Source organism: Oncorhynchus mykiss, chromosome 6 (genome assembly GCF_013265735.2).
Source record: "Oncorhynchus mykiss isolate Arlee chromosome 6, USDA_OmykA_1.1, whole genome shotgun sequence".
In the NCBI taxonomy this organism is placed as follows: domain Eukaryota; kingdom Metazoa; phylum Chordata; class Actinopteri; order Salmoniformes; family Salmonidae; genus Oncorhynchus; species Oncorhynchus mykiss.
Window position 1 is genome coordinate 32,913,261 of NC_048570.1, and position 12,868 is coordinate 32,926,128.

At 42.2% G+C, this 12,868-nt stretch overlaps 1 protein-coding gene across 4 annotated transcripts in view; it reads right to left on the bottom strand.

Moving 5' to 3' along the window:
- The window catches only part of LOC110525788 (ceramide transfer protein), a 40,486-nt gene extending 29,336 nt beyond the window's left edge, over window positions 1-11,150 (bottom strand). Inside the window, exons 1-2 of one of the 4 annotated variants that reach the window (XM_036979936.1) lie at window positions 10,621-11,147; window positions 8,944-9,078 (exon numbers count right to left, since the gene is read on the bottom strand). In XM_036979936.1, coding sequence (XP_036835831.1) covers window positions 8,944-9,078; window positions 10,621-10,713 — 228 coding nt within the window. In that variant the 5' untranslated portion in view covers window positions 10,714-11,147. Of the gene's footprint in view, window positions 1-8,943; window positions 9,079-10,620 lie in introns of all 4 variants that reach the window. The other 3 variants (XM_036979935.1, XM_036979933.1, XM_036979934.1) reach the window with 3 other exon arrangements.
- Window positions 11,151-12,868: the final 1,718 nt, after the last annotated feature.

Consider the following 12,868-nt stretch of genomic DNA (forward strand, 5'->3'; position numbering starts at 1 on the left):
TTCAATTATTTGATCTCCATTTCGTTCATTTTCTTCTGTGAGCACCATGCTCAGTTTCTGTCTGAACTGTGCAATGTAGTAGGGAGTTGTAGTTTCCAACAGGCAAATATTCTACAGAGTTAATTACCACATTTTCTGCGCTAAAATCCAATGACCATAATCCATTGTGCGCCCGCTTACTTGTCAGGAGCAGAAACACAGACCTTAGAAATAAGTTGCTTTGCGAGGTAACTTCCTGAAAATACATCATCTGATGACAGTGATTGATAGTTAGCACTCAGCAGTCATAAAAAGTAGGCTGAATTTACTTTGAAAGCACAGACAGCAGCTCTAAAGAGATGACTTGGAATAAACTAATAGTCATCAAATTAAACAAATGGAATTTAGACAACTGAAATATTTAATGAAAGTAATGTGAATAAATGGCGGTTATTAAGTGATACGCATTAATAGGCCTGAACTACCATCATGACTTTTGTTTTATTCTGTGTTAATGCATTTAATGTCTCTTTCTCCCTGAAATCAAACAGCACGACTGTATTGTTGGGGAGGGCCCGTAAGTAAACATTTCAATGTTCGCCTACACCTGTTGTTTATGAAGCATGTGACAAATATACATTTTATTTGACTTCTCCACCCTACTCCTATCAAGCATTCCTTTAAGAAACTCTTATCTGTGTGACTCATAGGAAGCATTAAGTCCACTGGCACAAGGCTGTATCAGACACGGCCCATAAAGCCTGGCTGTCTCTCCTTTAAAACTGTTCCTTCCCCAGCAGCACAGTGTGCTGCTATCCATTTCTCTGTGAGTGTGTGTGTGTGTGTGTGTGTGTGTGAAGAGATCTGATTTAGAACACTTCAGCCAACGTTACAGTTGCTGGTTCCTCAGGTTTTGAAAACGTTGCTAGTATTGTTGACATGATCAATAGTAGTTCACAGCAGCATTAACAACTCTCTAATGTGAAACGATTTTACATTGTGCTTGAATATAAAAGTAACAGAGAATACAAAACACAATCCATTTCTGGAAGAAAAAAAAGAAAAAAACAGATACTGCATGAAAAGAGCTTTTCTAGAAGCACAAGATACTGAACTGCAGAAGATATGTCAGAGAGCGATGTGTAAACAGTAGTCTGCAGTGTCATGACACAGCAGGAGGTTGAGCCATAGCCAGAAGCACAATCATCTGTTGCATTTCCTGCACAAACATCTACCATGTGTGTGAGGTGAGCGCACTGTACCGAGTCCATGGTGACCTAACTGTGAAGCTGGCTTCTACTGAGCAAGGTATTAACCGAAGGATTGTTTCCGCATTCCTCAGACTTCACATACCACTGATAGAGGAGTCCGTCAACAGAGAGCTCAGGATTTGGGATATTTGGAAAAAGGCCTCCGTTTCTCTGATATTTTATTTAACTAGGCAAGTCAGTTAAGAACAAATTCTTATTTACAATGAAGGCCTACCAAAAGGCAAAAGGGATAAAAAATAAATAAATGTAAATGTATAAATTTAGGACAAAACACATCACGACATGAGACACAACATAATGAGAGACCCAAGACAACATAACAAGACAGAAACACATGACAACACTGCATGGTAGCAGCACAAAAACATGGTACAAACATTATTGGGCACAGACAACAGCAAAGGTCAAGAAGGTAGAGACAACAATACATCACACAAAGCAGCCACAACTGTCAGTAAGTGTTCATGATTGAGTCTTTGAATGAAGAGATTGAGTAAACTGTCCAGTTTGAGTGTTTGTTGCAGCTCGTTCCAGTCGCTAGCTGCAGTGAACTGGAAAGACGAGTGACCCAGGGATGTGTGCGCTTTGGGGACTTTTAACAGAATGTGACTGGCAGAACGGGTGTCGTATGGGGAGAATGAGGGTTGCAATAGATATCTCAGATAGGGGGGAGTGAGGCCTAAGAGGGTTTTATAAATAAGCATCAACCAGTGGGTCTTGCGACAGGTTCCTCAGATGACCAGTTTACAGAGTATAGAGTGCAGTGATGTGTCCTATAAGTTTCATTGGTGGCAAATCTGATGGCCGAATGGTAAAGAACATCTAGCCGCTCGAGAGCACCCTTACCTGCCGATCTATAAATTATGTTGCTGTAATCGAGCATGGGTAGGGTGGTCATCTGAATCAGGGTTAGTTTGGCAGCTGGGGTGAAAGAGGAGCGATTGCGATAGAGGAAACCAAGTCTAGATTTAAATGTGCTGAGAGAAGGACAGTGTACTGTCTAGCCCTACTCCCAAGTACTTGTATGAGGTGACTACCTCAAGCTCTCAACCCTCAGGAGGTAGTAATCACACCAGTGGGGAGAGGGGCATTCTCCTTACCAAACCATATGATCTTTGTTTTGGAGGTGTTCAGAACAAGGTTAAGGGTAGCTTGTTTGAGCTTGTTGCACACTAAGAAATCTTTGTTGTAGAGCATTTATCACAAAATCTTGGTAGGGGCCAGCTGAGTAGAGCTTCCTACTGCCTGAGCTGTTGTTGTTGATGTAAATTGAGAAGAGCGTGGGGCCTAGGATTGAGCCTTGGGGTACTCCCTTGGTGACAGGCAGTGGCTGAGACAGCAGATGTTCTGACTTTATACACTGCACTCTTTGAGAGAGGTAGTTAGCAAACCAGGCCAAAGACCCCAATACTCCTTAGCCGGCGCACAAGAATGGAATGGTCTACTGTATCAAAAGCTTTCAAAACACAATGTAAACATTCACAAGGCCGCGGGGCAAGACGGATTACAAGCACATGCGCTGACTAGCTGGCCTTCCGGATAGCCTGAGTGCACTTATTTCTCATTTGCCTGAACGAGAGCCAATCAGCCTGAGTATGCGTGTGACAAGCCAAATGGAATTCATGAGGTGGAGTAACTCTGCAAGATCACAGGTCAAACCAGGGGCTGAACCTGTTTTTAAATTCTAATTTTCTTTATGGGGGTGTGTTTGTTAACAATGCCACTGAAAATATTTAAAAAAGAAGGTCCAAATGTCTTCAACAGAGGGGATCAAGCTGATTCTATATCATGTCACAGAGGCCAGTTAATGAGCAAGCATTCCTTCATGAAGGTTTTTTAGCCAATGTCTATGACAAATCAGGACAGGTTGTTCCACTGAGCAGCCATTATGAACACTATAAAAGTGATCACTAAGGTCATTACAGAAGACACCAGACTGATACCTGTCAGGAGTATTTGTGAGGATAACATCAAGAAGAGTAGCCTTTTCTGGGTGCTTGGAGTCATACCTTGTGGGATTGCTAATAATCTGAGAAAGATTTAGGGAGTCCCATTGCTTTAGGACTTGGTCGGGTGGTTTAAGCATGTCTCAGTTTAGGTCACCTAGCATGAAAAATTCAGAAGGGGCCAGGAGAGAGCTTGGGGCAGGTAGGGTACAAGCCGATGCTGATGGTGGACGATAGCACCCAGCAACAGTCAACAAAGAGCTATTTGAAAGTTTACTGCTTAATTCCAGCAAATCAAATTGTTTGGGGACAGACTTGGTGGAGACAACCGAGCACTGAAGGTGATCCTTGGTAAAGATTGCCACCCCCCCACCTTTGGTTATAAACTTTTTCAGGCAAGACAGATCTTACAGAAAGGTTAACATCAGTATTCAAAACACTCTTCCTTAACCACGTCTCAGTAATGACCAACACATCTGGATTGAAGCTGTGAACCCACACTTTCAATTGATCCATTTTAGGTAATAAGCTTCTAGTGTTAGCGTGCAGAAAACCCAGGCTTTTACGAAAGCAGAAATCAGGAAGCAGATAGAGCACAAGTCAGAATTGGGGCTAGCAACAGTAGATGGGCAGGGTGTACATGCACATTTCCAGATATTGTCAACAGTAATACAATCAGGGAGGACAAGGAGAACTCTGTAGTGCTAATTTATGACATCTGAATGTGCATCAGATGGCAAAAAGATCATATTGTACAGCAATTTCATCAGGTAACATGAGCACAAATCCAGTGAGAGGTGGTTAGAATAGGATGGGAGGCCAAAAGTCTGTGTAACCAATAGAGAGTCTGAGTCCCGAGTGTGAAGCATGCAGGAGTCATGAGGCATATCCCTTTAATATCATATCCCTTTAATATCATATCCCTTTCACACGAAGACGTTTTTCCGGCAACTGTTTTTCCCACGTCGGCCTGGCCAACAACCAACACACAAACAACAGAGTTACACAGTGTGACACAAACAAAGAGTTACACATAAGCAAAAGTAGAGTCAATAACAATAGAAATATACCATTTATCTGAGAGGGATTGCCAGTATCAAAGGCAACACATTTATTTACGCCTAACGACGTAGTAATTATCTCGTAAAACTTCTGCCTGCGGCTTAGTATGAAACTTAGCCGTAATGCTGAGGCGTCATTGGCACGCACTAGGCTCTTAAACCCTGCTCGGCAGCGCCAGTGCTAAGCTTTGCGAGGCATGTCACTTCTCCCATCTCGTCGCATAGCCCACCCCTAAGCATGTATGTTTTCTTATGCACTACGGGATGGATACATATAGAATTACTGTGTGGATTAAAAACCAATGAATTATGAAAATATTGGAATAAAGTAGGCTAACGCAATTGAAAGCATGTCTCAAATTATTGCTTACTGAAACTCCCAAAGTCATCCAATCTTTGAACCACATTTTAAGCAATAGCCTCCCCACGTGTGGTCAACGAGATCATTTCAGAACCGCTTTGATTAGGACAGCGCCGTTCCACTGCTTTGAGACAAGGGTGGGGACTCATCTTGATAAATCAATCCATGTCCGATTCTTGTTTTCACTTCATCTCTGTTTGGATATTGGTTGGGCTACAGTCAGGCTGGGAAAATGTTAGCTAAATGGAGGCGATTGCTGCCCATGACCATCCTGTGTAATTGGTTCATTTATTACAACATTTTGACAGCATGTTATGTAGTTCAACAATTACATTTTTTTGCTCTTCACTCGCAGTCGCTTCGTATCCTAGGCCTCCTCCCGACCAAAAGTCTGAATTGTCTCAATCAATGTGATTTTGATTCACTGAATTTCTGTCTGTATTGACTATTTGATTCATTGGTTTCTGGTTGGACAAATACGTGGAGGTGGTACAGCTCATCTATTCGTTTTCTCATCTATCACTGATCAGAAACATTTAGCGTGCAATAATGTAGCCTAAATCAAGTGTAGGCCTACTATTTTGCTTGATCGCGTATATGCAACTCCAAAAGCCCATAGAGGTTGTGAAATATGAATACAAGAAAATAGGATTGCTATTCTTTTCTAAAAATCAGTATCATGAAGAATATACTTTCAATGGTAAGACCCTACGCCCGCTCCCTAAAAGTAGAGTCAGGGTAGGAAAGAGATGAAACGTGGATAAAAATAAATAACTCCAAATATACATTTTTTATATTTACATAACAGCCGTTCCACACGTTTCCGTGACAAGTGGTGTGGGAAAAATATTATTTGTATTTTATTACGTTATATTCCATTACATTGTTACTACAAAATATATGCATTTTAACTGTGATATCGTGTCTGTTTAATGAACTATTGATTTCATTCATTTGGAGATTACATAATTAGACTCAAAATATGCCATTCTATTGTTTTGAAAATACTTTTTATTAGTCTTATGCTTCTTAGGATCTGCCTAAACAAATGATTAAATGGTGTATATTCAATGGATTTATTCAAATATAGGCCCACCCACATCTGCACACCACTACTACTAGTCACCAGCATACCGCTACAGTATGTGCACGGGAGGTATAGAAGGCGTATGTAGGCAAAATGTGGGGGGGGGGGGGGGAAATGGGCTTGTTTGTAAGGAGGTCATAAACATTGCCCCATTTTTATTTATTTTACATGCAAAATACTATAAATCCTTTATGAAAGCAGTATGAGTCTTGTTGTCGTCTTCCTTATTCCAGACTGAATGCCACCGACTGGGTGGGTGTGCTGCGAGTATTAAACCATTGTAGTCCTCGGAATTGTATTTACCTAGAGAAAAGGAACTAATGCTCTCTCAAGAGCACACAGACACCTTTGCAACTTCCTTCAAAGTGGACGCAGACATAAAAATGGTCTCCACGAGTTCATCTGACTCTGGGGAAGTAGAATCAGAGCTTCGTTACCGAAATCCCCAAGTATCCCTTTAAGGGAAGTTGCAACATCCCATATTGTAGTGTTAATCCAAGTTGATCATTTAAATCATATTGCACAAATAGCAGTAATACCATTTGTTTGACCTCTGTACTGAACCCTGGTATTTTCAGAGAAAAAATGTAATGTTTAACCAGGGTGTTGGATTTCAGCTTATCTGAGCAACAGGAGGCCTGCAGGAGGGAAATAAAGGGTCAAATGGCAAGAAACAGAAGCTGTTCCATAAATGAGAGATAAGAGTCCAAATGTGGATGTGTCCAGTATGGGTGACACAATAGAGAATGACATTTCCCACAGAACGAATACCCCTTTTGGAGCAAAATCCACCATTTGTCCGCCCAGATACAGAAATCCCTCCCTGGAAACATACTGCAGATCGGTGGGAAACGATGTCTCAGATACTGAATAAGAAACGAGAAGAGAGTCTACAATAACCTCCCTAAAAAACAGAGACAAGCATTGGACGATTTCAAAATAAATGATTCCACTGTGATTGTACGTAATGCTGACAAGGGCAGAGCTGTGGTGTTGTTAAACTGTGATGACTATGTGACTGAGATTCAGGGACAATTGAACACCACTACTTTCTATCAGAAATTGTCACGTGACCCCACACCACTGTTCAAAGATGAGATTCACTGCAAGCTGAAGTCTCTGTTGGAAAATGGAGAAATTATGCAAAAAGAATATGAGTTCATGAAAGTAGACAATCCAATCAGGAGTGTTATTCATGCCTTACCAAAAATCCACAAACTATTGGATAAGCCACCAGGGAGGCCTATTGTGGCTTGTTTGATGTTGAATCTGTGTATACTAATATCCCCTATCAGGGAAGCCTGGAAGCCACGGCACACTGTCTTAGTCAACGACCCACTGGCACACTGTCTTAGTCAACGACCCACATGCACACTCCCTAGCACTAACTGGATTGTTGAACTGGCTGAGACGGTTCTGACTAAGAATGTTCATTCAACAGAAGGAAACTGCTACGGGTAGTAGAAATGGCACCGAATTATGCCAAACTGTATGTGGGGTTGTTTGAGAAGAAGGTGATTTTCAGCCCTAACAATCCATTCCTGCGCCATTTATCAGACTCTGGAAACCCTTCCTTGATGATGTATTCCTTCTATTTCAGGACACAGCAGAGGGAACCATCGATTCCAGTCCATCAATACAAGCAGGGAACATTTAAAATTGACCCTCACCTTTGATGCGCATGAAACAAGTTCTTGACATTTTGATTAAGAGGGGGAGGGGGGGGGGGGGGGTGGGTGGGGGGGGGGGGTAGCTTTAGCGCGGACCTATACAGGAATTCCCTGTTACGCAGGGACAGCTTCCACCACTAAAAAGAAAAAAAGAGCCTCCCCATTAGCCAAGTCACATTCACAAACGCAGTACTTGTAGTACACAGAGCGACAATGACAATAAAGCCAACTATCTGGATGAGCGTTTTGGACAGCGGGGTTACCCAGATGAACGGCTGCATGACGCAAGGGAACGTTATTAAAATATGACCCATGATGATAGCCTCACGCTATCCGTTTGACCACATCATAAAAAATAAAATAAAAAACACTGGCACATCTTGAGCACTGACCAACAGCTGGACGTTTAAAGAACCCCTGCAGGTGGTCTTCAGACACGCCCCCAACATCAGTCAAATGGTGGTGATCTTCCACCACTGCCACACAGTACCTTTCTAGACAATGTGCCGGACGGTAACTATAGATGTGGCCGATGTACCCAGTGTAACTTTACGAACAAATACACAATTACAGGCCAGGCCATCATTACGTGTTCCACAAAAAAATGTGATATAACTGAACAAGTGGATTTGTGGTCTACGCTATGTAGGAAAAATAAAGAGAGCTCTAAAAACAAGGATAGCAGAGCACATGAGTAATATCAGGACTCTTGACCAGAGAACCCTGGTGTTAATACTCCGAGTAGAGGGGGGGGGGGGGGGGTCATTTTGTAAATATATATTATTTTCTGGAACTACTACATGTGCCCAACTCACTGATATTAAATTTAGAGACACACAAATTGCTTTTGCACCCACCTGGCGTCATGTCTGCAATTATCATGTGAGGTGAAATGTACATGTGTGGATGTGAACACTCGGTTTGTTTGACCTGACGAAGAGCAGTTTCTGATGAAAACGCTGTCAATAAAGCTCCCAATTCACAGCTTTACTAGTGTGAGGGCCTTCATCTTCACTAGTATTCTTTATTAGCCCAGCACCTATGTTTTTAAGGATGTACATAGGAACTCACACTTTTCTATAGAAGAAACAGAAGCACGGCATACAAATGCTGAAAGTATGTGGCCAAAGATGACATTCCAAGACGGAATGAGGATTTCAGTTGCCTAATAAAGGACTATGTACACGTGTTTACAAATGGGTCTCCTTGTAGTGTCAGTATGCCCTTGTCTGATCAAAATACTGCTCTCTATCCCCTACTGTGCACTAACAGCCTCATTACTGGTTAATGTTTAGCTCTCTGGGGCAGAGAAAATTGGACCCAAGGAATGACAAGTTATTGCTCAAAGTAATGACAGAGAACATCCTAACATTGTCTGAGTTTTAGGCAAGCATTTCACTAGCATATTTTCACCTAATCTTTAAAACCAGTAAAACGGGACCGAGATAGTCTTTTGAGATAACCTTCCCTTTCCCTGCTGGTACGATAGAAATCATGAAGTCCATTTTGCTGTGACATGTGCCATAATGCTGCTTCCTGAGAGGAAATAGACCTTTACTCTAACTTACTGTGATGATCGCCTTGCTGAGACACAGAGAGCCCCTGCAGCCGTACTCCCGCTCATCCTCTGACTTATAGTAGCTCAGAGTGTTGTTCTTCAACACTACCCACCGGTCCTGCCATCCGTGAATGTAGTTGGTCCACTGTCAACGAACAAAAAAGGCAGATAGTCAAGACTACATTTCTACTAGCAGTGCAATTACAGTAGGAAGGAGGTCATGTATTTAGTTTCACACTTAAGTTTCAAATCACTAAAGATGATTAGTTGAATGGATTCCCCAATTAACTGAAAAGAGAAGTGGGTGTTTATGGCCCACAAAGATGCCATACAAAGCAACTGAGCCCACCTTGTTATGAGTGGATGGAGCAGTTTGATTGTGGTACCCATTGTCTGATAGTAGGCCTAATTGATCAAACATTGTCAACCTAATCCAACCATTGTCCACAATAAGGAAGTGTCCACCACAGGGAAGTGTACAACAATTGACTATCAATCACAACTCATACACCGGTTTGAGTGCTTTGAATCAAAAGTTAGCAGCTAGCTATCTACACTGAACAAAAAATATAAACACAACATGCTAAAATTTCAAAGATTTTACTGAGTTACAGTTCATATAAGGAAATAAATGATTTAGGCCCTAATCTATGGATTTCACATGACTGGGAATATTGACATGCATCTGTTGGTCACCGATACCTTTAAAAAAAAAATGTAGGGGTGTGGATCAGAAAACCAGTCAGTGTCTGGTGTGACCACCATTTGCTTCATGCAGCACAACACATCTCCTGCACATAGAGTTCATCAAACTTGATTGTGGCCTGTGGAATGTTGTCCCATCCTTTTCAATGGCTGTATGAAGTAGCTAGATAGTGACGGGAACTGGAATGCGCTGTCGTATACATCGATCCAGAGCATCCCAAACATGCTCTTTGGGTGACATGTCTGGTGAGTATCCAGGAACTGGGGCATTTTCAGCATCCAGGAATTGTGTACAAATCCTTGCAACACTGTGCATTATCATGCTGAAACATGAGCTTATGGCAGCGGGTGGATGGCAAGACAATGGGCCTAAGGATCGGATCACATCAAGGTATTCGGTAAACCCACCGCAAACCATGACGCACTCTGTTCAAAGTTGACATCCGAACACCGCTCGCCCACATGACGCAATACATGTGGTCATACTGCAAATTCTCTAAAAAGAAGTTGGAGGCGGCTTAGAGAAATGAACACTCAATTCTTTGGCAACAGCTCATGGACATTCCTACAGTCAGCATGCCAATTGCACGCTCTCTTAACTTGATACATCTGTGGCATTGTCTTGTGTCACAAAACTGCACATGTGGCTGTTTGTCCTCAGCCCAAGAGGCACCTGTGTAATGATCATGTTTATCAGCTTCTTGATATGCCACACCTGTAATGTTAATGGATTCTCTTGGCAAAGGAGAAATGCTCACTAACAGAGATGTAAACAAATTTGTGCACAACATTTGAGAGAAAGCTTTTTGTGCATATGGAACATTTCTGGGATATTTTATTTCAGCTCATGAGACCAACACTTTACAGGTTGCGTTTTTGTTCAGTGTAGTTATTCTAGTTGTATCCCAGCAGTGTTTTTGAGAGGATCACGCCCTCACTAGCCATTTGAATAAAGATCAATCGTTTGTTTTGTAGGACTTACCTTGCTTAGGACGCCACCGAGTTCAACAGGATGCCCAGATTCGGGATCCACATCTTCATCGGAGCCCGACGAGTTCGAACTCTTCTCCGACATTTAGCAACCAAGTCGTTGGGTAACGTTAGCTAGGGAGAGGCTGGCGTTTACCACGAGAAAACTAAAATACACAAATTGATAAGACGTGGCCAAGCGAGTGTTGCCAAATCGATAAGACAGCAAAACATGAGACAATCAGGAGTGGCTTGCTTAGCTGTCGTAGCTAGTTAAGACTCTGGCATGCAATCTAAATTCACAATTCCTTGCGGGATGTGTGTTTCAATAAGCAACACGACGTAACGTTTAATATAAATATACTCTGCAATGCAATTAGCGAAAGCTAGTTAGCTGGCTAGAAATCCAGTCATAATGCAGCAGACAAAATAGTCCTTCTGTTCAAATGCGCCATATCCCCAACGATCAAATACACATAGCGCTAATCCCTTCAGATGGCTCAGAACTACGATCGCTATCTCGCTACCCCGCTAGCGCCCTCTGGCGGACCTTGGGACGACCATAGAGATGTATAGATTTCGCTTTTGTAGTATTTGTCCCATAAGTTTGTTTCAACTTTTAATGTCACATGCACATGTACAGTGAAATGCCTTTCTTGCAAGCTCTAACACCAACGATGCAGTACCCAATTAAAATGCAATACTACAAATGAGGTAGAACAAAAACATACAATATAAAATAAAAACACGATAAAGTAAGCATACCATACCATATACAGGGTCAGTTCCAGAACAATATGTACAATGTGTAGGGATACTAGATCGATAGAGATACATACGTTTTTGGGAAAGGTGACTAGGCATCAGGATATACACTCCATGGCCAAAAGTATGTGGACACCTGATGGTCAAACATTCCAATTCATCCCAAAGGTGTTCGATGAGGTTGAGGTCAAGGCTCTGTGCAGGCCAGTCAAGTTCTTCCACACCGATCTCGACAAACCATTTCTGTATGGACCTCGCTTTGTGCATGAGGGCATTCTCATGCTGAAACAGGAAAGTGCCTTCCCCAAACTGTTGCCACAAAGTTGGAAGCACAGAAACATCTAGAATGTCAATGTATGCTGTAGCGTTAAGATTTCCCTTCACTGGAACTGAGGGGTCTAACCCAAACCATTATTCCTCCTCCACCAAAATGTTACAGTTGGCACTATGCATAGGGACAGATTTGTCCGTCGGACTGCCAGATGGTGAAGGGTGATTTATCACTCCAGAGAACACGTTTCCACTGCTCCAGAGTCCAATGGCGGCGAGCTTTGCACCACTCCAGCCCACTCTTGGCATTGCGCATGGTGATTTTAGGCTTGTGTGTGGCTGCTCGGCCATGGAAACCCATTTCATGAAGCTCCCGATGAACAGTTCTTGTGCTGACGTTGCTTCCAGAGAGAGTTTGGAACTCGGTAGTGAGTGTTGCAACCGAGGACAGACGATTTTTACGTTCTACGCGCTTCAACATTCGGCGGTTCCGTTCTGTGAGCTTGTGGCTTACCACTTTGCGGCTGAGCCATTGTTGCTCCTAGACATTTCCACTTCACAATAACAACATATACAGTTGACTGGGCAGTGCCAGCAGGGCATACATTTTATGAACTGACTTGTTGGAAAGGTGGCATCCAATGGAGGCTGATGGCTCATAATAATGGCTGGAATGGAATCAAACACATGGAAACCAAATGTTTGTCTATGGAGATTGTATGGCTGTGTGCTCGATTTTATACACCTGTCAGCAATGGGTGTGGCTGAAATAGCCGAATCTACTAATTTGAAGGGGTGTCCACATACTTTTGTATATATAGTGTATGATAAACAGAGTAGCAGTAGCATATATGATGATTGTATGTGAGTAGTCAGTAGAAATGTATGTGCATATTATGTGTGTGTGAGCAAATGATGGTGTTAGTAGTGTGTTGGAGTATCCATGTGCTTAGTTTGTAGGGCCCTGTGAGTGTGCATAGAGACCGTGCAAAAAATAATAGAAAATATAAAAAAATGTAGGGCTTCTGTGAGCGCAATGGCATTGTGGCCATCTCCATTTTGAAGTAGTCCATTTTCTTCTTACTACTTTTATGAGTTGGTTAACAAACAAGATTGTGCTTACTGCCACCTGGACTGTGTTGTTTGAAAAAGTATAAAGCCACTGTTGGTAATTTACTGCTACTTGCAGTTATGGAATGTTTGGTCACAAGTATAATTCATTGGCT